Source organism: Xyrauchen texanus, chromosome 16 (genome assembly GCF_025860055.1).
Source record: "Xyrauchen texanus isolate HMW12.3.18 chromosome 16, RBS_HiC_50CHRs, whole genome shotgun sequence".
NCBI classification, from domain to species: Eukaryota; Metazoa; Chordata; class Actinopteri; order Cypriniformes; family Catostomidae; genus Xyrauchen; species Xyrauchen texanus.
The window spans coordinates 13,739,915-13,763,291 of record NC_068291.1 but is presented as its reverse complement, the minus strand read 5'-3'; the positions used below and the strand labels follow the sequence as shown (position 1 = coordinate 13,763,291).

The following is a 23,377-nucleotide window of genomic DNA, read 5'->3' as shown; positions in this document are numbered from 1 at the left end:
TCTTTGAAAACTCTTATTTGTAAAGAAAACAAAAAGTTGTGCATTTATAAGGTGCAATGAAAGTATTTGAATTCCTTTTATGTGATGTTACACTTCTTGACATTTTTAAAGTCATAAAAATGTTTGTAGAAAATGCAATAAATGTTTTTAAAAAATATTTATGCAACCAACATGGACACAAATATTACATTTCTATGAACATGGCAAGTTTGTTTTACATTAGATTTTTTTTAAAGATGTATATTGTTTTTACATTATATTTGTAATCAGATTAAAAAATGACCCACTTTCTGCTTGTACTTTTTTCTCCAATCAGCCTATTTGTGTGGCGATGTGTCCACACTCCTCATTGAGGGCAAGCAGTCTTCTCGTCTCCTATGCATCAAAACCATCATGAGCCGAGCTGACTGCATGGAGTGAGGAACATCAGATAGCAGTCTTCAAACATCTGTCTTATTCATGACCAAGTGCAGGCATCCTAGGCTTTGTTCAGACTGTGATCAAAATACGGCAAATATCTTTATTTTATTTTTTTTAAATGCTTTTTTGCCATATCCGACTCCAGTCCAATTAGTTGTTTGTAGTAAATAAACAACTAAATAAATAAATAAATATATATGTATATATATATCAACTCAATGTTTACAAACCTTATCCAAACCAGATCCATATGTGGTGTGAAATGTGACCGAATTCATCATCAAGGTTTTTTTTTTTTTTTGGTTATTCGGGCTGTGGCACCTATATAACGGCATAAAAATGTGCACAATATTGTCCGGAGCCATGTCTTAATCAGTGTAATCCAGTTACAAAGTAATTTGTTACTGTAATCTAAATACTTTTTGTTAAATTCTTGTAATCAGATTACATTTACTGACTTTCAGTTAATTTATTTACATTTGTTTTTGTTTTGTTTCTTCTCTTTTTCTCCAAATTTGGAATGTCCAATTCCCAATTTGCTCTTAGTCCTCGTGGTGGCATAGTAACGCCTCATAGCTGCCTCCGTGTCTGAGACCGTCAACCCACGCATCTTATCATGTGGCTTGTTGTGCGCATTACTACGGAGATATAGCGTGTGTGGAAGATTCACGCTATGCTCCGCGGCATCCACGCACAAGAAGCCACGTGCCCCACCGAGAGCGAACCACATTATAGCGATCACGAGGAGGTTACCCCATGTGACTCTACCCTCCCTAATAACCGGCCAATTTGGATGCTTAGGAGACCTGATTGGAGTCACTCAGCACACCCTGGATTCAAACTTGTGAACTCCAGGGGTGGTAGTCAGCATCTTTACCAATGAGCTACTCAGTCCCCCACTTTTATGTTTTTCATATTTGGGTCAATAATGTCAAAAATGCCATTCATTCAAAACAATTCTAAAAATTATTTTTTAAATAGTGGGGCCTGGGTAGCTCAGTGAGTATTGACTCTGACTACCACTCCTAGAGTCCGGGGTGCTATGGAGGGTAGAGTCACAGGTCTCCTAAGCAACCAAATTGGCCCGGTTGCTAGGGAGGGTAGAGTCACATGGGGTAACCTCATTGTGGTCGTGATTAATGGTTCTCGCTCTCAATGGGGCGTGTGGTAAGTTGTGCGTGGATCGCGGAGAGTAGCTTAAGCTTCCACATGCTGAGAGTCTCCGTTGTGTGAGATGCACAATGAGACTTAATTTAAGTCAATTTAGGGTTATACTGATTTCTGGTATATTATTTATGTGGAATACATGAATTATGGCCCCATAACAAGTCATTATGATGGAGAAATGTGTGGTGATGAGTCATGAATTGTATCAATGAACAAGAATGAAATATAGACGGAAAAGTGTTTTTAGAAAATAAATTATAAGTAAAGAAATTAGTAAAGTAATCTGATTACAATTTTAGAGAATAGTCATTTGAAGTGGATTACTATAACACTGGTCACAATACACTCATTTCCGCTCACTCATTATGAAATTCAAGTATGAATGTGTAAAATGACAGAGGCATTTGAACTCTGAACTCTTTTCTGTCCTCTCTTTCAACACTGATAGCTACTATCACATTTACATCATTACTTTTTTAGCCAATGTAGATACTCCGGATATTGAGCACACTGAACAAATGGATCAGATTTCTTCACTTATGAAATGAATGTGTGGACAGTCAGTCCTGTAGATCAGATTAAAAAAACGAATCGGATTTGTGTGCAGTGTAAACAAAGCCTTAATGCGCTGGAAGCAGTCAATACCCATACCTGAAACCGTTTTTGAAACTTGTTGAAGTTTCCCAAGACAAAACTCTTAAATGAACTTGTCAGATGTGTATGTGTTTACCCCCTAATTTAAAAAAAACTAAAAAATCTTGTTACAAGTTCTAGTATGTCTTTTATTTTGGAGACTTTCTGTATCATAGTTTCTTAGATTTTCTTCCAAATGACAAAGAACTTGTAGCAAGCTAAGTACGATTAGCCTTAAACTACCCGTATGGTGTTGTTTGTTCATTTAGGTGTGCTGTTTTTGTTGGAGGTTCCCATTTTGTATGATAACCTGATTTTTGTTGGATTTGTTTATCTGCTGGTTTGGTTTGTTGGTTCTTTTTGAAGATTCATAGATCTCCTGTGGCCTTCTCCCTGAATGTAACACATGTGTTATATTCTCGGATGTCAGCATGCCAAAGCATTCTATGCACTGTATACTTGACCTGCTCACTGTGGTAGTCCAGTGGTCTTTTAACGTTGAATCTTGAACGTGGTATTCAATCATTAAACCTCAGTCCCCCTAACCATAGATGACACTCCTAACCACATATGTAGCAACTTTAGCTGTATTAGTAAACTTGAGATGTCTGTTTGTGTGTGTAGGTATGAATTGTATGCTAAGTGTTTCTTGTCTGAGATCAAGTTTAAAAGAAAAAAACATTAATGCAATTCCTCAGAAAATGAATTAAAAAAGTTTGTTTCTATTCTGTCTTATTCCGAATCACTGTTCATCTAGCTGCTGAAGCCTTGATGAAATTACATTTCATTCTGATTTGGAATCAAAGTGTTTTGTTTTTTTTTACGAATTGTCGATGCATGAAATCTTTCAGTGTGTCATTCTCATTGAAAGAGATGTTTAATGCATATGTTCATTTTCTTATCAATGTAAATATCATTTGTAAAGACATTCTTTTGTATATTTTTGTGAAATGTTTATTAAAAGACAAATTTAATAATAAAACAATATGTGCACACACACACATACATACATATATATATATATATATATATATATACACATATCACACATTAATTTGTTTAAATTCAAGAACTGTCACGTGTTTCAGTAAGTGATGTCCGCAACACTTTAAATGAATGTTTTTCAGGAAGATGAAATACTTCTGGAAAGTTGGCATCCTGCGGTGTGACATGCATTACTACTATTTTAAACATTATTTTGCTGGGGGGTTAATGATTTTTTGATGTATGCATGTAGCTTTTATTATCTAAGATTTATTGAAAAACAACAGGAAATATTTGTACTTTAAAAAAGTGGTTTGACACCATTTAAAATGAATGTGAAGGCAAAATGCTGATTAAAACTGGTCAAAAAATTAATGACCAATTACAGGATCTTAGATAAACACATTCTCTTATACATTTGCAAAAATGTTAATGAACATGTTATGCGTATATACAGTATAACTACACATACACTAAAACATTTTGAGAAAATTACACATTAAATTACACAAGTGACATGTAGTTGTTCCGGTTTAGTATTTGTTCTACAACTGCATATTATGTAGATTTTTTTGGTTTGACAATTCCTCATTTACATAGACAAAGTGGTAGCGGTCTACTAAGTAGGACCTAAACCATACTGATGCAAGTCCATGAATGCCAACATATTTCTCTAGCCTATTCTAGAGAATGTCGTGATCTATCATGTCGAATGCAGCACTAAGATCTAAAAGCACTAGAAGAGAAATGCAGCTGCGATCAGCTGATAAGAGCAAGTAATTTGTAACTCTGATAAGTGCAGTCTCTGTACTGTGATGAGGCCTAAATCCTGATTGTTCATATATACTATTTCTCTGTAGAAATTATCATATTTGGGAGGACACTAAATTTTCTAGTATTTTTGGAGATTTGAACTGGAGATTTTAAATCGGTCTATAATTAGCAAGTTCTCCAGGATCAAGTTGTGGCTTCTTACTAAGCAGTTTGATAACTGCTATTTAAAAGTCTCTTGAGACATGTCCTAATCATATCGAGGAGTTAATAATATTAAGAAGAGGTTATGAGATTACAGGGAATACGTCTTTTAAGAGCTTAGTTGGTATTGGATCTAACAAACATGTTGTGGCTTTTGATGTTTCGATAAGTTTTGTTAGCTCTTCATGACCTATGACAGCAAAGGATTGAAGTTTCACATGAGGAAAATTATGAGAAACTGTTTTCTGAGGTGCGATGACAGATGATTGCATAATTCCAATTTTATTTCTTATTATTTAAATTTTATCAGTAATGAAATTAGCAGATATAAGATGAGCTACACCTGATCTTGAGAATATTCAAGAAATAAAAGTATATGAGTCTCAGCAGCCAATCTGCACAATGGAAAATGAAAATTCTGAAATATCTGCAACAACGTACATGACATAACTTTATTAGAAATATATTTATAATCTTCTTTATATACAACACATACAGATGTAGGTTCTGAATTCCGTTGTCCTCCATCATGCGACATCTGTAGCTGTAATCAATGGTTTAATCATATATCAGGGCCCATCATATTAACAAAACTGTAAATTATGCTTCTGATTGATCTTAAATAAGCATATAACCACACATGCTTTAACAACTTATGGTTATATGGCTAATAAATTCTACTAAAGTGATGTAGAGGCTGAGCGTCAGACTTTAATGGAGAAGGATGAGCCACATGAGCAGCCGTGGTCTGCCTGCGGGTTCTTTAACACCTGAAAGGATGAACGGATGAGCTCCTGACTGAAGTCAACAGTGGATCCTTTCACAAACTCCAGACTGTCCTGGTCAATTATCAACCCAACACCATTTCTTTCGAACACTCTGGAAAGGCACCAAAGCAGAAATAAATGCAGGAGATCAACCAAAATTTGAAACAATTAGACATTTTTGGCTTAGTCCACAGTATGTGTAAAGGGCGAGCTTTTAAATTTCAGTGTGATAAATTGCAGAGAGCAGCCCGAAAATGCTCCAGACTTGAAGAGTTAAAGGTGTTTGAATAAAATACAAAAATACCTTATTACTATAAAAAAACTAAATCACACAAATCAGTGTTTTTTTTTTTCAACAGTGTTCAGGCTGATTCAAATTCTGGTAACAGGCCTGGAAAAATTAAAACAGCTTTAATAATATTTAGTCATATTTAGTATTTCTGAATATTAAGCAACTCCTTTCACTGGTGCTTTGCTGAAAAAGAACTACATTTTATTTCATTTTTCAAGTCCAATTTTTTTTATCCTATTTGTGGAAAGTGCATACACATTAACTGTTGTCATTACCTGTCATCTTCGTTTCTGACATTATCCACTGAGAATTTATACTGGAAGCCTGAACAACCGCCTCCCTCAACTGTTATCCTCAGATACTCTCCTTTATCCATAATCTCAGTAAGCCTCTGCAGAAATACCCAAAAATATCACAATCATACAAGGATTATAGTTTATTCCTTTGCCCAGGGTGATGAGATTATTTGTAACTCTAAAAAGTGTGATCACTGTTTTTAAGTATCTAAAGCTATATTTGCAATAACATACTACCATAGGACTCTTACTATTTCTGCATTATGTATTCTTTAGACAGGATTAAAATGTTCTTTATGGATACAGAAGCACACCTAAATGACCTACAATTTTGGCACACACCTCTGAATACTTATACAGTATATTCCAATAAGCAATGTGCACAACTTCACCTTCCATTTCCAGTGTGCTAAATTAACTGGGGCATTTTATATGAATCTTCCAGATTCATTACTTTAAGGGACTGTAAAGAGTTGGCAATAATTAGTATAAAAATGCATAATACCCATTTTTATCTCAGAGAAATAAACCAATTGTTTAAATAAACATGCAACACAATAAGGTCATGAAACAACAGTGTAGCTGTTTGAAATGTTTTTCATTACATAATGTTTCACATACTATTACAAAATAGTAGGCAGTATACTGTGTATCTTGCACTGTATATAGTACGCTGGTATTCCATTCTAAAATATAGCCAGAGAAAGACTATGTTTGGAATGAAATACTATCTTACTACATACTGAATGGTATCAAATGTCTTTTTTTTTTTTTTAGGGAGAATTTGCCCAAAAATGAAAATTCTCTCATCATTTACTCTCATGCCATTCCAGAAGTGTATGACTTTCTTTCTTCTTCTGAACACAAATTAAGATTTTTAGAAGAATATCTCAGCTCTGTAGGTCTATACAATGCATGGACCTACAGAGCTGAAATATTCTTCTAAATATCTTTGTTTGTGTTGAGCAGATGAAAGAAAGTTATACACATCTTGGAAATAAAAACAGTTATTTTGCATTTTTTTTATATAAAATTTAGTGTAGAAAATAATGTATTCAGACAAAGATGTAAAAAAGTGGCTGTATAAGCTCAGTAAGTCAACAGAGTAAGTTCAGTTGTAACCTGCGTATTTTGGAAAATGTAGGTCATCCAGGAATTCCATGTATTAAAACAATTTGCATACTGTGCACATTAAACATAATCTACACTGCAGCAATAGTAAGTAGTATGGAAGTATGCTATTAAGAACACAGCCTGACTGTCCTCAGACCTTGACACAGGATTCACTGAGATCAATTCTGTCATCAGATGGACTGGAGGTATTTTGTTGCTCTGTGGATAAAGAGGTGCTGCTGTAGAGCACAGTGGATGTAGAGGGTGAGATGAGACGAGCTGGACATGTTCTTCTCACTGAGGACACACTGGAGAACAAATGTAAACATGTCAGAGAACGATTATACAAACAGTACCCTTTATCATTCTTCACATATGGCCAATGAGTGGATATCCACATCACATGTCAATATCAATATGATTATATTCAATAACAAATGGAATATGACACTAAAGTATAATACTAAAGAGATGATTTGAAGATAGCAAAGAAGAGTTATTATAAACTGCTTGGTTGTTTGTCATTTAATTACTTTTACATACAATTACATAACCAACTCTTTCACTTTACGTATTAATTCTTAGTCGACATTCATTGAAAAACAGTTCTCGGCAGTAAAAGTTAAAAGGTTGTCAACTGCAGCTAGCTAACTACAGCAACATTGCTCTGAAGCTATTTGCATTCGTCATTATCCAAAACAAACTATGCCGCTTTATATTAGACAAGGCAACATTTCGTTGACATTTTCGGATCATTTCGGTAATTTACACATACTTGAGAAGGTGAAATGAAGCTGTTTTCGAGACGCTGGTGAGAAGACTTCTGGCGAATGACATGTTTTATAACAGAGTGTATTGCGCAAGCGCATAAGGGAAGAAAAGAGGGGGGGAGGGGGGTCTTCTTCTATTTCTTCTTCTTCTTCTTCTATTATATGGCCGATCGCAATTTAACAGTGCATTACCGCCACCTACTGCCAGCATGGACCAGAATCTCTAAACATCCACTGTGAATGTACCAAAGTTTCTATCTAGCCATCAATATCTTTATCTAAAAATATACTACCATCACTTAAATTCTACCAATTAACCCTTCGGGACATTTTTTAATTTTAGTTTTTTCGATCATTTTGGCTGTGTTAATGCCAAAGGCATACATTTAGCCAAAGTTGTTTATTTTTGGATTATTTTTGTGTTGGGTGTATTTTTTGGGACCTTAAGGACAAAAATGTCCCCATTGAAACCAATTGGCTGCAATATTTTGATCCCAGTGCCATTAAAGCATAAAATCATATAATATAAAGGCACTAAACCTCTCTCTAAAAGCTTTATTCAAACGTTTTAACCCTAAATGGTTTTCGAGTAGATTACTAAGAAAAGCTCATCCACCGTTTAAAAATTGCCTTTTTGCCTTTGAGACAGATTGCCGTGTCTCATTTTCAATTAATTGATTTTTCAAAGTATCACAGCATTACAGAGCTGGCTACAATTTCAATTTCATACCGCTGAAAAGACAGAACAAATATTACAACAAATAATATGATTGAACTCAAATGTGCTGGTTGATAAAATACCTGTATTTATGGGAAAGATTTTTGAAAAGGGTATTTTGTTCTTAAATGATTTTCTAAATTGTAATGTTTGATAACTCCTTGAAGTTATGTTCTTCAAGAAGTTATCAGAATAGTACGGGCAGGTCTGCTCAATCCAAGAGTACAACAATTGATTACAGCATTACCCCACAAATGGATGAGGGGTGGCAGCGGGATGACGAGGTAGAGAACTGGTCTGTCTGCCGAATATAAAGGATCAAAACTGGCGGAGGAATAAAAATAGCATAGATAGGAATGTATACCAGTTTCATTTGAGGACCAGGATGTTGACAACTGTGCCATACAGATTGGAGAATAAGTGGGAAGAGCTTTTTGACGTACCGATTCCATAGTACAAGGAGTATGAGTTGATATATTAAACCACACAAGATTCGAGACTTCGTGCTTGTTTAGCTAAAATTATTATATAGAATTCTTGCCACCAACAAAACGGTGAATATTTGGGGCATAAATTCATCGAAGCTCTGCAGATTTTGTTGCGAAGATACAGAATCAATAGACCATTTATTTTGGTATTGCCCTCAGCCTGTTTGGTTTCAGGTTCAAGAATGGCTGAAAATACATAGCATTGATCTAAAATTGACCCTATTAATAGTACTGTTAGGAGATCTGGAGTGACCGGGTCAGTCAATTAATAATATACTAATACTTTTAGTAAAAGTATTTATTTAAAATGTTTTCAACATGCCCTTGAGCAGGGCATTGACCCTGGATGCTTCTGTGTGTCGCTCTGAATGGGAATCTGTTGGATGACTGGTGTGATGTGGTTGTTGAGCGGATTCACTGCAAGTATAATGTATGTTTTGAATATTCAATACAAAAATTAAAATTAAAAAAGCATAAAATCATGAATTCTATTATATTATGCTTTCGTTCAGAGCCCTGGCTTCAAAATGTAAAAAATTATATTTTCCACCAGATGGCGCCATTTTTCTTATGTTTAGCCTATGGAGCAAACGCATGCTTTTTTCCTATTTTCTGTTTGTGTCTTATAGAGCACAGCAGGCCAACTGAATAAATGATGCAGCTAAAATTGTATGTGTGTGTGTGTCTGGCATTTAAAGGGTTAAAATACTGAATATGAACGAATATTTGGTAGTTATGATCAGGACTGATGTTGGTTAAAATAAATCTAATATTAATTATAATAATTATGTGTAGTCAATTTTTCCAGCATAAATTCTCCTCCCTGCCCAGTAGGTGGTGATACAGTATGTATGAAGAATGTGAATTGCCAAAAACAAAAGAAGAATATGAATGTGAATGCATAGACTTATAGTAAAAAAGGACTTAACTAAAATGACAAACAAACTTTATGCAAAATTACTACTTTTTCCACCAAATTTTGAAAATACTGTCAAGAGAGCCTGTTGTGACAAACTCTTTTTTAAACATAAATTTGTTCATATTTAACTGTGATTAAGACTCAAGTTTCATTCAAACCTACTGTATGTGCTGATGCCAGATCTTAAAGTCTGCAATTCTTAAATTCTCATAGACACAAAATAATTTTAAAATACTGTACAACCAACATCTTAAAGAGAGTTTGGTCGATGTTTAAAATCTATACATTTTCTGTTACATCTGCCTCTAAAGACATAAGATTACTAAATTGTAAAAAATTATAATAATAAATATAGTAAAATTATCCAACAAAAAATATATAATCGAAAATCAGAGAGAGGTTTTACTTCACTTTATAAATAATCTGGTATTATTTATTCATTCCCAATTGAGAGATCTGGCAACGGGATGTACCCGCCTTTTTTCACTGCCATTATGACATGCGCTTTTATCTTTTAACATTCAGCTTTGAATATCCATAATTATAATATAACTAGTCAAAACTACAATTTCAGATATCTGTTGCGCATTTTTGACTAGTAGTAATTCACATTTAAGATATCTACGATGCAACTACGATGTCATTTGTTTCCACAGAACTGCATTGAAAACTATTTTCCCTAATAGAAAGTGTAAATACAGATATCTACAATTGATTTATTACTAGTACAAATTATAATTTAAGATATATCTAATTAAGATGTTACTAGGAATAAAATCAATTGTAGATATCTGTAATTGAATTATGACTAGTCAGAACTTAATAAAAGATAACTTTAATATGGTTTTGACAAGTCATAATTCAGAATTCAGATATCTGCAATTCTGCATATTTAAATATCCTAATTACATTTTTTATATCTGAAACTAAGATATGACTAGGCAAAATAGAGTTGTAGATATCTTGAATTGGATTTATGACTACTTCATTTTTAATAGGGGATATATTTAATTAAAATTATTACTAGTCAATTCTCATTTAAATATATTTATAATGTATTTATGGATATCTCAAATTGATCTTTATTTTGAGATATCTGCAATTATTAACCTGACTGTGAAGAATTAAAATCCTTACGAGTGAAAATTCCTTTATAGATATCTAAAATGCTTATGTAAATCGCCTCTCTGCTATGCCCCGCCTTAAAAAAAAAAAAAAAAAACAATCCTACCTCGGATATTTTTGCCGTCCACCATTTTGTCTGATAAAGAATTGATCTTTTAATGTTAGTCTTGCATGTTTGCTTTATTTTAACCAGATTTGTGCGATTAAAAAAATGAATAAAAATACAATAATAAGGAATAATGATGATGTAGCACTTGTAAAAATTATTTGTATCAGCCATCATTCCCAAATAAACTCAGAAGGGACCCCTACATCAACTCAAACGTCAATTGCAGATCGCATGTCTATGTGGGCATGTAATTATTAGAAACACACTTTATTGATCTTGTCTCATCGCTCCAACACAGCAGTCCTTCTCTCAGTGTTGCTGTTACACACTGTCATCAATAGGCTATAATGGGATTGGACTATACACGTGCATGTTTAATATATTAATTAAATAAATGGGTTTAGTTAGTACCATTAATTAATATAGGCTATGTATTAATACAGAAGTTATAGTAACTTGAAAATTCACAGCCGCTTAATAGCAATTATGATCGATTATTTAAATTACTGAATGAGGCTTCTCTCCTTTCAATTGACTGTATTTTTATTTAACTATGTTTAAAGATTTTAACAGATAAGAAAACATGGGTGCCTAAATTCTGCAGCATTAAACCACAGCTTCCTGAATTTATTTGCCCAGTTTCACACTTTTATAGATTGCCTAATAATACATTCAAAAGAACTGTTTGTGGTTGTCTGTCTTTATTAATCATTTACACTAAAATTGGTCCGTGCTGCAACATATAACAATCAATTTGCTACATGTAGTTAACTGGAGAACTTTTAACATATATGTCAATGCATCAAGATATTGTTTATTAAGTTGTCAAGCATCAATTTAACCTTTCTGTTAGCAGATAGTTACTTTAGTAGCTTCGATAGCACTATGGGTTACCAGCAGGAAATGAGGGGCTGTGCGTAATGAAGAGTCATTGCACGTCACAATACAGCAGATCGACTATGCGTAAGGGCAATTTAAATATCTGAAAATATAATTATAACTAGTCAGAATTGAATAACAGACAGGGTCGGGTGGGTTACTTTTAAAATGTATTCCACTACAGATTACAGAATACATGCTGTAAAATCCCATTTGTTACTTATTTCGTTCGATTACTCAAGGTCAGTAACGTAATCGAAATACTTTGGATTACTTCTTCAGCACTGGTAGATTTTTTCACTTGACTATAAAAACTCTGCCAGTGCAGTAAAACAAAATACACATGTTAAAAATATATTCTCTGAAAAACCTAAATATCTTGTGCAGTGTTGTTTCTAAAACAAGATAAATCAAATTGAACTTGTTTTAAGGATTTTTAGATATTTTTACAGGAAAACAATAAAAAAAATGATTATCAAGGATATGATTTTTGCCCTAATGTCAAAGGTCTTACTAGAAAAAAAGAAATTATGAACCAATTTGAGTTTCCTTGATAAAAAATATGATCGTGTCAGGGAACATGTGCAGGTAAAATGGCTAGAAATAGCATTTTAGCTCAGTGTAAAGTTGACAATTTATAAGGTTTATTTCAATGTTTCTGCTTCAAACTTCTCTGTCTGCTCCTATGAATGTGACACATCATAAGAAAGTGTTTCACCGCTGTTCAAATGCACTTTGGATCATGTCATTTATTTGTATAAATGTTTTCCATCTGAAAGGACTAAATATTAAATGAAACAAATGACAATAAAATGCAAAGTAATCTCATCAGTAATCAAAATATTTTTTGAATGTAACTGAATTCTAATTAATAGTGATTTAAATTGTAACGAAATACAGTTACATTTAGTATTTTAAATCCGTAATCCCGTTACATGTATTTTGTTACTCCCCAACACTGCTTCCAGATATCTCTAATCATCTTTGTGGATGTGTGATGTCATTGCAGATTTCTTGAATTGAATTTTGACCAGGCAAAATTGATTTAAGCAATATCACACTCGCAATCGTGCTATATGGCCCAAAATCAGGAGATGGTGTCAGGCCATCAGTGCTCATGGAATGTCTCTCGTCCAAACAGATTCGATGACCGGAGCTAGCTGTTGTATATATAAATATGTTATATTGCTTAGGAGACCTGGCTGGAGTCACTCCGCATGCCCTGGGTGGTAGTCAGCGTCAGTGCTCGCTGAGCTACCCAGGACCCCGCTAACTGTTGTATATTAAAGCTAGGGTGTGCAATATTTGAACAGAAATATTTTTTGTTATTCTGGTTGAAAGTCTCTTCACATCCTGATAGCAATCAATAATTTAAGTGTTTATAAAAATATATACATCTGCTGTGGCAGGGTCAGGACTAAAAAATGAATGACCAATCATTGCATTCGGTCTGAATATAATGTCAATCTATTTGCATACCGCCACACAAATTGTTCGGGCAGACACGTCATCAGCGCTGGTTCCTTGACGCTGTGCAGAGCGAGCGCGAGAATTACGTTCGTTATTATTGTAATGTCTAACCTGTGAATGAGACATGAGGTCATCTGAAACCATTGCGATCGATTCTACCATCACGTCTCTCCTCCTGGCGCTTAAACTCTGCTCTGTGTGAGTCCATGTGTGATAGAGGAGGCGTGGCTTTAGAGATACCTCTGAGTTGAGGGCGGGCTCTAATCTTTCAACGCTAGCTAGGCTAGCCTCTCTGGAATTCACACCCTAGCTTTAATAGATATCTTTAATGTTCTTGCTTACTAGTCAAATTATAATTTCAGGTATCTCAAATGAACATTCTGACTTGTGAAATTATAATTGTGGCACGTCAAAATGCAATTGTAGTTATCTTAAATGTAATGACGGATAGATCTTTAAAAGCCAAAACGGCTTGCGATACTGCCATTGGTTAAGAGACTTCAACGCTAAGGCACATACGTCATAAAAACACCCTCCCAGACGGCATTTGATTGGAGGACAGTCATACTGATCTTGTGACACGGAAATAAGCTGTGAGAATAGGGCAAGTACGGTAGGACTTGTTACGTACGCGCATTTGAAAGAATTAGTAAGTATTTTTCACATTTGAGTTGCTCTGAAATGCTGACTTTTTGTTGTCCGCTGTTTTCTGTGATTTAACAGTACTTTTCTCCCTCGTTTTCGTGAAAAAGCGAAGTGAAACTCGTTAAACTCATCAGACAGCATTCTAAACTCACTGGCATGTGATTGTTGTTGACTCATGTGGTTGTTTTATTTTTAACGCGTATTTTCTGTCTCGACAGGACTTGTATGAACCATGGATTCCCGTGTGATCTGCGTTATTTTGCTTTCTTTCCTCGCATACACTAATGCTGAGCAGGTGAAATTTCTGGACTGTGGTACGTATCCTTACCGTGTTATGCTTATATTTGGCATAGAAATCAGATTTCCAGTAAGCTGTTTTTGCCTTTGTTTATTTTCAAAGTTTCAAAGAGTTTCAGTGTTACCTGAATGAATTTGAAGTTTTTTTTGTTGTTGGCCTATTCTTCGTTGTTTTATTGCCTCCATAACCTAATTGTGTCTGTTAAAGTGTTTCAATCCACTTTTCCCTCACTTTGTTTTTTTGTTTTTTTAAACCTCATAGGCTCACAAGATGGTGTAGTTATCGAGGTCGACATTCAGCCCTGCCCAAAACAGCCATGCCAGCTTCACAAGGGACAGTCATACATGGTCAATGTAACCTTCACCAGTAGTAAGCTGTTTTTTTTTTTCTTTTTCTTTGGTCTTTTCATTTCACAGCAGTCCAAATAAACAAGAGCAAAGTTTCAAGAACAACTTGTTAATATTTTCCATAGATGTTTCAAGTCTGACCAGCAAAGCTGTGGTTCATGGCATAGTTGCTGGTCTCCCTGTCCCCTTTCCCATCCCAGTTGAGGATGGTTGCAAGTGTGGAATTCAGTGCCCGATTCAGCCAAAATCTATGTACAGTTACGTCAACCAGTTGCCCGTCAAGAGCGAGTACCCAGCAGTAAGTGTAAAAACTAGTCAGATGTTCATTGTTTCACATCCTGTTCTAAGGCATTACCTTCACCTCTAAATAAGGCTATAATATGGTTTCCACCAATTCAAGGCATTCACTTCCTTAATATTTTGCTGTTTGTTTAGATAAAGCTGGTTGTGGAATGGGAATTGAAAGATGACACCAGCAGAGATCTATTTTGCGTCAAGTTTCCTGTTCAGATTGTGAGCTGAAAGTCAACACCGAAGCCAAGAAAGGGACATTTCAAAAGGGAAATCAAGGACAAAGATGTCTGTATGTGTGCCTAAATACTTCTCTACAGCCATTTTAGATGCTAATTTTATGATTTATTATTTGAAAATGGTCTAACCATGACAGATTTGTCATTTTATTTTTATCTATGGTTGCTCTACAGCCAGTCAACAAATCTTGTGTAATTCCATTTTGTGTTGCGCTAAAATAAGTATCAATGATTCACCAGAATGAGATACTATTGACATTAGTTCATGTGGGGGATCGGTGTTTGTGATTTAATCAGGCAAGTCTACGTTCGCTGCTGTGTGGCTGAACAGAGCTGTTGTCACTTCTTACAACTGCATTTTTGACCTTTTTTACTACACTTTTTAATAATACATTTAAATAAAATTGGATTTTAATATTGGTTTATTTTCTTAAAGAAATGGCACATCCTTTAACAATGTACATGTCTTACTAAAATAAAATACTTTTTTTTTTAAATGTAAGCAGTGTTTTTCATTTTGAGGATATTTTCTGCCAAGAGATCTAAAACTAGAGAGAACTCTTTTTGTTTTTTTCTTTTTTGTGTGTGTGTGTTTGCTCAACTGATTTGGTTTCTAAGTTAAGTGCACAACATTTCTGAATGTCTGTACATTAACTGAACATTCTTCTAAATGTTCAGTGATTTATGCTTGTCTGGCATTATTAGAAATGTCTGTTAAAGCAAAGAACCAACTGTCCCACCTTTTTGGGTAAATGTTCACATGGATTCAATTGTCTTTACAATTGTGTTTTACTTTTGAGAGGTCTCCTGGATCAATTTCTGTTGCAGTGTCCTTTTAGAGTTGCAACTGGATTTTTTTTTTTAGTATTGATCATAAGCATTTATTTGCTTAATGTTTTAAAGTATTTGCTTTGGTTGCTGCCAACATAGTTTTTCACTTCACTGTAATACTTGGGCCAAGCTAACTAATGAAACATTATAATCATTAAATTAATTCTAAAGCCTTAAATGTGACGGAGTACCAAAATAAATAAATCAGCAAATCAAAATAACATTTGAATGTGTGCTTTTTATTACAAGGAAATATAAGCAAGCAACATTTCTTCAGGTACAGAAGAAGGTATTTGTGCCATCATTAAACACACTTTCATATGTTGTTTTGGTTGTCTAAAACTTTCAGGAAATTATTTGAAGGTTTGTGGCCATTTATCATCACAGGAATTTGCTAAAATGAGAAGAAAACCGATCCTGTTCATTGGCCCCATTATCAGTATACCATATGATTATCCTCTGCCTTATGGAAAAAACACCAGAAACACAGGCAAGTTAACAGACAGAAAACAAAAATCCAACATGAGGTAGAAGCTCATTGTTTAAGAACTTCTATTAATGATTGAAATATCTCTTCACTCAACTCAATTGTGGGGACACAAAAGATAAATGTATTGGAACTTTTATTATAATTTAAGCAGCCCTTTCAAACAGGTCATAAAAAAGGCAACCTTATTTCCATTTGTGCATTTCTGTGCAATATATAGAATGTATACATTTCGTCAAATCAAGGGCTTAAGTCACTACATAACTATTTGGTCCCAAAGACAAAAATAACTTAAAATATGGTTTAAAAAAAAAAAAAAACTATACTGAATTACATATTGTGTTGTAAATGTCAAATTAAAAGTCACAACATAACTTAAAATCATTTGACAAGAAAAATAATCAACAAAAAAAAAAAAAAAAAATGAATTTACATGTGGTGTGATATGTTTGTTCTAGCAAATATATAACAGTTTAAAAAAAATGGGTTCTGAGTTCCACACAAACATGCATTTCTTCTATAACATACTTGCATGGAAAGATTTAGCAAAATGTCCATACTAAACGTTCTACAGAAGTCAACACTTTTTTTCTGTATTTTTCATTAAAAATTCCAAAAAGTACATTTTGGAAGGGGGTTGATAGTGGATGCCACCATCATGATTTGACACTTCAGTCCTTTCTGCTGATTTTGGCAGATTGAGAAAGAAAGCAATTAATTAAACTATGGATTAGGCATTTTCTTATATTCACAAAGAGAGTTTGATATGACAAAGCAATATTCTGGGTTCAAAACAAGTTGAGCTCAATCAACAGCATTTGTGGCATAATATTGATTACCACAAAAATGTATTTTGACTTGTTCCTTTTCTTTAAAAATAGCAAAAATGTGGGCTCTAGTGAGGCACTTACAATGGAAGTAAATGGGGACCAAACTGTTAACGTTAAAATACTCATAGTTTCAAACATTTCACCACAAGACATAAAAAAATGCGTGTTAATATGATTTTAGAGTGATAAAATCACGTACTAACCTTTTCTGTGTAAAGTTATAGCCAATTTTACTACTTTTTGTAAACAAACCCTGAAACCACTGAAAAAAATGGCGATTTAAACAAATTCCAGCTCAAATAATCCATGAGTTTTAGCAGAAAAATGTATGTAATAAAATTAGAAGTTCACATTTCTGCCTTTAAACCCTCAAAGAATTGGCCCCACTGTAAGTGCCAATTTTTGCTTTTTTTTTCTCTCCTAAGTCAAAATATATATATATATATTTTTTTTTTATGGTAATAAACTTTATGCCACAAATGCTGTAAATTGCACTTGTTTTGAACCCTGATTCTTAGTTAGCAAGCAAGAGGAATAGAAGATATATGATGTATCTTAACTAAGAATTTGAAAACCACTATCCTGTGGACAGGTAAAACTTTAGCAAGGCATCTGATATATTTTAAATGCTAATACTGATCCATGCTGTGTAGTATGGAGTTTTAAAACTAATATTTTAATAAGCCCAGTTAAGATCAAATCTGTGGACTTGTATGTTAACATAAAGGCTTTTAACATTTAACATTTTCCCAACATCCCCAAAACAGCACAAAGTGCTATATCAGAGGGTTATTTCACTTGAATTAGCAACTGTATTTTTAGCTGAATGTTTAGAATAAAAAGAGAATACTATATGGAGTATTAATCTGGGCCTGTTATTTCACCACTGCCGCTAATGATACCTCTCCAAATAATAGAATAAAATCCTTAAAATATCCTAGGCAAAGAATCACCTAGAAGTCCTGTTAAAACAAATGAAAGGTTCAAAACAGAAAATGGTAAGGTACCACTGATGCTATAAGCTGAGGGCATCACAGAACTTGATTTGACCATTAGCAAGCAAAAATGTTCTGAATGATACTGAATGATCCTCACTGTCCGTTTTGTTTGAGCCTCTCCAGTCTCTGTAGCAGAGCATTTCCAAATGCTTCTCTGTATCCCGGACTCAGAGAATCCAGCAGTGAGTAAACAGTCTCATGATACTGGGTGCTCAAACCCTCCTCTACCTGACCAAAGGCATGACCAACAACCTGAAAAATATAAAACAAAATATACCAAAATTTAAATGTAATGCAATTGCATCTGCTTTGTCTCTCCATCAACCATGGGGTAACTGTCTGAAAAAGGTTATCATAGAAACATTTTCATTCTCCCACGCCAAGTGTTGGGAAAACATCAATATTATAATCAGTACTGTGAGGAAAATGTCCTATGTGTTGCCACAAGATGTTACTACTACATGTTATCATCACTCACCCTTAAACCTGCCTCTGTGAGCTCTAAGCAGTACCGGTTTCCCTCTCTGATTTCCACATTTATATATGCCACATCCACTCCACTGGTAAGATTATGAGAGATGTGCATTTCTGTGACTGCAAAGAGCACATCATTGACCACCGCCTCAGCCTCCAGCCTCATGTCTTTAACCTCTCCCAGCTCCACACAGTGCTCGTCATACAAACACTTAGACAGGTCCTCTGGTTTACAGTCCACCTCCATCCCCTACAACAGCAGTGAGATGTTAGGTTATCGGCTATGAGACAAATAAACTGCAGAGACAAACTGCATGCAAATAAAATTCTGACGCCAACTGATCATCTGCATGCACATAAACATCTGACGTCAAATGATCATCTGCATGCACATACACATCTGACGTCAAATGATCATCTAAATGCACATAAACATCTGACGTCAACTGATCATCTGCATGCACATAAAAATCTGACGTCAAATGATCATCTGCATGCACATACACATCTGACGTCAAATGATCATCTAAATGCACATAAACATCTGACGTCAACTGATCATCTGCATGCACATAAACATCTGACGTCAACTGATCATCTGCATGCATACATCTGACGTCAAATGATCATCTAAATGCACATAAACATCTGACGTCAACTGATCATCTGCATGCACATAAACATCTGACGTCAACTGATCATCTGCATGCACATAAACATCTGACGTCAACTGATCATCTGCATGCACATAAACATCTGACGTCAAATGATCATCTGCATGCACATACACATCTGACGTCAAATGATCATCTAAATGCACATAAACATCTGACGTCAACTGATCATCTGCATGAACATACAAATCTGACGTCAAATGATCATCTGCATGCACATAAAAATCTGACGTCAAATGATCATCTGCATGCACATACACATATTAGTCACAAACTTCGGTTCAGTCTTTGGAGTAATAGCATTATGATGTACTTTGTATTAACACCAACGAAACGAGGTGCTAGCAAACAATATTAACACAGCCAATGGATGCTCCTATAGCGTTAAATTCCCGTAAAACGCCGAAACCAGTTAATATGAACGTATTAATAGTGTGAACAAAAATACCTGCGCTAATTATTACATTATATAGTTTGGAGCTCTTAATGATTATATATTTGCATCATAAGTATGAGTTACTGACCTCCTCCGGGGAAAGCTCAATAGCACATTTCCGGCTCATGCCGGTGCCAGTGCGGGAGACTCGTTAGCCTCAATTATGCGCAGCCTCTGCGCAGTGCAGTTTTTGTTTATACTCATCCAAAAAGAAAAAGTATCTACGTTTCTCCACAAACATCTATATTCGATTTTTAAAAATCTAAAAAAACACCCAACCAATTTATCTGATATCAGCTATTATTGTTAGCGGTTTATGATAATTCCTGATTCCTTACGTAACAATTTGTGTGGATGCGCGCGACTCTGCAGAGGCGGAGAGGCTTCCAGAGCATTCTTTTCTCTCCACAAGTAACATGAATGTATAGCTATTTTACAAATAATTAAGCAGATTTATTTTTATATATATATAACAAAAATGTAATTTTATTAAATTGAATACATTTGTAAAGATTGTATTCATCTTTTATGAGACATTTTCCACAATAGACCTTTTTCACGGTCTGCGATGACGCGTTTCCGCCTTATTTATCAGTGTAAATTTCGCAATTTCTTTATATTATATATTTTTTTTTAAATATTGAGTTTACATTTATAACATTATGCTTTGTGTTATACTAGCCTGGAATTCGTTTAAAAAAAATAATTACCATAGATGTGAGGGGGTTTCTATTACAGCTGCTGAGAGAGAGAGAAAAAAACAGCTGCTGAGAGAGTAACAGTTAATTTGGCTGTTCTCCGATCTGACTGTCGTAATACATTTTTTCTTCTTCTGGAGAGGCATTCAAGCGTAATAGTGGATTTTTTCTTTTGCTCTTGGAGCAAATGGGTAAGTGAAAATAATATTTGCTGTAATCTCCCATTCGCCACTGTCGAAGTTTACCCTGCAGTGTGAAAAAGGTCTATAGTGTCACTACAGAACTGGAAATAGAATGGACATTTACTGAAATTTGTCAGAGGAGCCCATACAATCAGAAACACAATAAGCTACGTATTTAAATGCACGTAAACTGCCGTCGTAATAAGCGGTAGACCCGAGGTTTAAAGAAACAAAACGAAGAAATACACAAGTATATGGCAGACCCTGACACCAAAAGTCACAATTTGATTAGACTTACCATAAATCAAGCGTCTTTTCTCGTCGTATTCGCTTCTCACACTGTAAATAATACTCTCCTGTAAGTGCGCGGATGAACTGTGTAGAGGGCGCGCAGAGCGGATGCTCGTGAACACACCGCGTGCAACAGCAGCGAGCACGAGAGTGCGCAATCACGAGCGTGTTTGTAAACACCATCATTAGCCTCATATAAACAGACAGACAGACAGTGATGCTGCTTTCACACGACCTGACAAACGCTTATAATGCAAACCAAGACGTCCATCCCCAGTTTAATATAGATATTATCATTGAGCGATGCCTCAGTTGAACGCACAAACTTGAAGGTATGAAGGATTGGATTTAGCCAGCATGCTAGTTCAGCCAAAGCCAAGGAACAACGGTTAGTCAGCTTTTTCATAACACAGGTGAGTTATTTGACTTAGAATGTCATTTTTTTGGGGTGATATACGGTTATATTTTAATCTGTTTTTATACTTGTACAGCGTGGCACCCTGATTTGGCTTTGTTTTTTTCTCCCCAATTTGGCATGCCCAAAGTCCTCATGTTGGCGTAGTGACTCGCCTCAAACCGGGTGGCGGAGGACGAATCTAAAGTGCCTCCGAGACCGCCAATCCGCGCATTTTATCACGTGGCTTGTTGAGCGTGTTACCGCGGAGACCTAGTGTGTGGAGGCTTCACGCTATTCTCCGCTGCAGCCAAGCACAACTCACCACGCACCCCACCGAGAGTGAGAACCACATTATAGCTACCATGAAGAGGTTAACCTAATGTAACTCTACCCACCCTAGCTACCAATTGGTTGCTTAGGAAGCCTGACAGGAATCACATGATTTGGCTTTGTTAGCTGGAAAACACATACACAAACCTGTAGGGAATTGCGTAAACACTGGCCAGTGGTGTAGGGCCAGACAGAAGCATCATGCATGCCAGACTGACAAATGAAAATGACTTCTGTTTATCAGTGTGGACCTTTATCTCAATGACACCATGCTTTCTGGTGATGTTCTAGATTAACTGGCTTTGCACAGGTAATGCCAGTCATTTTGCTTTGAGATGGATGGCATCTGGTAAATTACATTTATAGTCTAGCAGTCCATTTGTATCAGTGCATTGAATTGCTAGTTATGTAGTATATGTAATATATTAGATGTAATATAATCATACAGCCACATCACTTTGATGGCTGAATAAATTAGTCAGCTAGTGTCAGATCATGTATTCATACTGAGTCATTGCCAACATCAACCATTCACTGAATACTTCTGTGGATGAGAATTACACACCTTTTAAGTTACATGACAGTTTTGAATGCTGTTTACAATGCCTTGATAAAAATAAATGTAATGCTGATTGTCTTAATGCAAATTGAACCACCAAACCACATACAGTTGGGCCTCTTACCATTTACAGAAACTTTAGCAAACAGCGCTTAAGCCTAATATAAATATGCGTTATTTATTTACTTTGTAAAATGTCCTTTGTTTCAGTATACTCCAAACTCAAGAGCTGGTCAAGATGCCTTGGCCATTTTCTGAGTCCATTAAGAAGCGGGCCTGCAGATACCTGCTGAATCGATATCTCGGCAATTTCCTCCAAGAGAAGCTCAGTTTGGATCAGCTTAGCCTGGATCTCTATCAAGGCACAGGCTCACTTGCTCAAGTGCCACTGGACAAATGGGTAAGCCGTCTGCTTTTGCATTGTTTCACCCGAAAAGTCCCATTTGATTCCATATTGTCACTTCTAAGAAAGTATGATCTCTTAAAGTAGTCTTCTGATTATTTCAAAGCTAGTTGAATGCATAAATTTCAACTTACCCAAGCATTTGTTTGTAGAGCGAGTCAGGTACCACTACATGTATGGAAGGATTGTTATCTGATTCCTGCACCAAATGCCGTGTTTATCCCTGGTATTATCCATTTACGCTCGGATGGGCCCTTACTGTGAGAAATGTTTTATTAAAATATGAATAACTACAGTCTTGACCAACACAAATAGGTATAGTTTTAAAGCTTAGAAGATGTACTTTACAGTGCATGTAGACATTATAACAAAAACTGAACAAGTGCTTTAAAATTAGCAGACAAATCAGTGTTCCATTTTGATCATTTATAAAAAATGCTTACTGTACATATTATATTCAGTTAAAACATCAAACTGATCAAATTGCCATGTATAATATGTAATTGGAAAGCTCTTAAAGAGTAGATTACAACCAGTTTGTTTTACTCACAGACAAAAAATATAGCGAGTAATAGCTACAGATGAAGTCAGAAGTTTACATACACTTAGGTTGAAGTCATTAAAACTCGTTTTTTTTAACCAGTCCACAGATTTAATATTAGAAACTATAGTTTTGGCAAGTCGTTTAGGACATCTACTTTGTGCATGACACGAGTAATGTTTCCAACAATTGTTTATTGACAGATTGTTTAACTTCTAATTGACTATATCACACAATTTCAGTGGGTCAGAAGTTTACATAAACTAAGTTAACTGTGCCTTTAAGCAGCTTGGAAAATTCC

The 23,377-nt window shown here is 35.1% G+C and overlaps 5 protein-coding genes across 12 annotated transcripts in view; 3 read left to right on the top strand and 2 right to left on the bottom strand.

Annotated features, from left to right (window-relative positions):
• The window catches only part of LOC127657359 (echinoderm microtubule-associated protein-like 5), a 167,683-nt gene extending 164,546 nt beyond the window's left edge, over window positions 1-3,137 (top strand). For all 4 annotated transcript variants that reach the window (XM_052146108.1, XM_052146105.1, XM_052146106.1 and 1 more), the window contains one exon: window positions 317-3,137. In XM_052146108.1, the coding sequence (XP_052002068.1) occupies window positions 317-353 (37 nt within the window). In that variant the 3' untranslated portion in view covers window positions 354-3,137. The remainder of the gene's footprint in view (window positions 1-316) is intronic.
• A 618-nt stretch (window positions 3,138-3,755) lies between these two features.
• Window positions 3,756-7,511, bottom strand: isca2 (iron-sulfur cluster assembly 2). The gene is made up of 4 exons (XM_052145882.1): window positions 7,423-7,511; window positions 6,805-6,955; window positions 5,514-5,629; window positions 3,756-5,058 (listed from the first exon to the last, which is right to left on the bottom strand). Exons 1-4 carry the CDS (start codon window positions 7,482-7,484, stop codon window positions 4,884-4,886), a joined length of 504 nt encoding a protein of 167 aa, XP_052001842.1. The 5' UTR covers window positions 7,485-7,511; the 3' UTR covers window positions 3,756-4,883.
• A 6,151-nt stretch (window positions 7,512-13,662) lies between these two features.
• Window positions 13,663-15,418, top strand: LOC127656676 (NPC intracellular cholesterol transporter 2-like). Its single transcript, XM_052145107.1, has 5 exons — window positions 13,663-13,774; window positions 13,989-14,084; window positions 14,330-14,437; window positions 14,541-14,713; window positions 14,851-15,418. Exons 2-5 carry the CDS (start codon window positions 14,003-14,005, stop codon window positions 14,935-14,937), a joined length of 450 nt encoding a protein of 149 aa, XP_052001067.1. The 5' UTR covers window positions 13,663-13,774; window positions 13,989-14,002; the 3' UTR covers window positions 14,938-15,418.
• Window positions 15,419-16,043: 625 nt separating this feature from the next.
• On the bottom strand, window positions 16,044-20,954 carry gskip (gsk3b interacting protein). Of its 2 annotated transcripts, none has more exons than XM_052145109.1 (3): window positions 20,854-20,954; window positions 18,570-18,815; window positions 16,044-18,343 (listed from the first exon to the last, which is right to left on the bottom strand). In XM_052145109.1, the coding sequence occupies exons 1-3, from the start codon at window positions 20,854-20,856 to the stop codon at window positions 18,185-18,187; spliced, it is 408 nt and encodes a 135-aa protein (XP_052001069.1). In that variant the 5' UTR covers window positions 20,857-20,954; the 3' UTR covers window positions 16,044-18,184. The 2 variants fall into 2 exon arrangements, with proteins under 2 accessions (XP_052001069.1, XP_052001068.1); XM_052145108.1 differs by lacking the exon at window positions 20,854-20,954 and adding an exon at window positions 19,764-19,821.
• atg2b (autophagy related 2B) overlaps window positions 20,430-23,377 on the top strand; it is a 43,152-nt gene continuing 40,204 nt past the window's right edge. For 2 of the 4 annotated variants that reach the window (XM_052145106.1, XM_052145103.1), the window contains exons 1-2: window positions 21,038-21,259; window positions 22,343-22,532. In XM_052145106.1, coding sequence (XP_052001066.1) covers window positions 22,371-22,532 — 162 coding nt within the window. In that variant the 5' untranslated portion in view covers window positions 21,038-21,259; window positions 22,343-22,370. Of the gene's footprint in view, window positions 20,565-21,037; window positions 21,260-22,342; window positions 22,533-23,377 lie in introns of those variants that run through there. The other 2 variants (XM_052145105.1, XM_052145104.1) reach the window with 2 other exon arrangements.

Bases quoted from the DNA above. Each gene is read 5' to 3' on its own strand.
- gskip (XM_052145108.1), bottom strand. From the start codon at position 19,802: ATGAGCCGGAAATGTGCTATTGAGCTTTCCCCGGAGGAG. The intron at 18,816-19,763 runs GTCAGTAACTCA...CTGCTGTTGTAG, and splicing joins TTGAGCTTTCCCCGGAGGAG to GGGATGGAGGTGGACTGTAA. The intron at 18,344-18,569 runs GTGAGTGATGAT...TATATTTTTCAG, and splicing joins TCACAGAGGCAGGTTTAAGG to GTTGTTGGTCATGCCTTTGG.
- LOC127656676 (XM_052145107.1), top strand. From the start codon at position 14,003: ATGGATTCCCGTGTGATCTGCGTTATTTTGCTTTCTTTCCTCGCATAC. The intron at 14,085-14,329 runs GTACGTATCCTT...TAAACCTCATAG, and splicing joins GGTGAAATTTCTGGACTGTG to GCTCACAAGATGGTGTAGTT. The intron at 14,714-14,850 runs GTAAGTGTAAAA...CTGTTTGTTTAG, and splicing joins TCAAGAGCGAGTACCCAGCA to ATAAAGCTGGTTGTGGAATG.
- isca2 (XM_052145882.1), bottom strand. From the start codon at position 7,484: ATGTCATTCGCCAGAAGTCTTCTCACCAGCGTCTCGAAAACAGCTTCA. The intron at 5,630-6,804 runs GTCTGAGGACAG...GTATTTCTGCAG, and splicing joins TCAGTGAATCCTGTGTCAAG to AGGCTTACTGAGATTATGGA. The intron at 5,059-5,513 runs GTAATGACAACA...GTGCCTTTCCAG, and splicing joins GTCAGAAACGAAGATGACAG to AGTGTTCGAAAGAAATGGTG.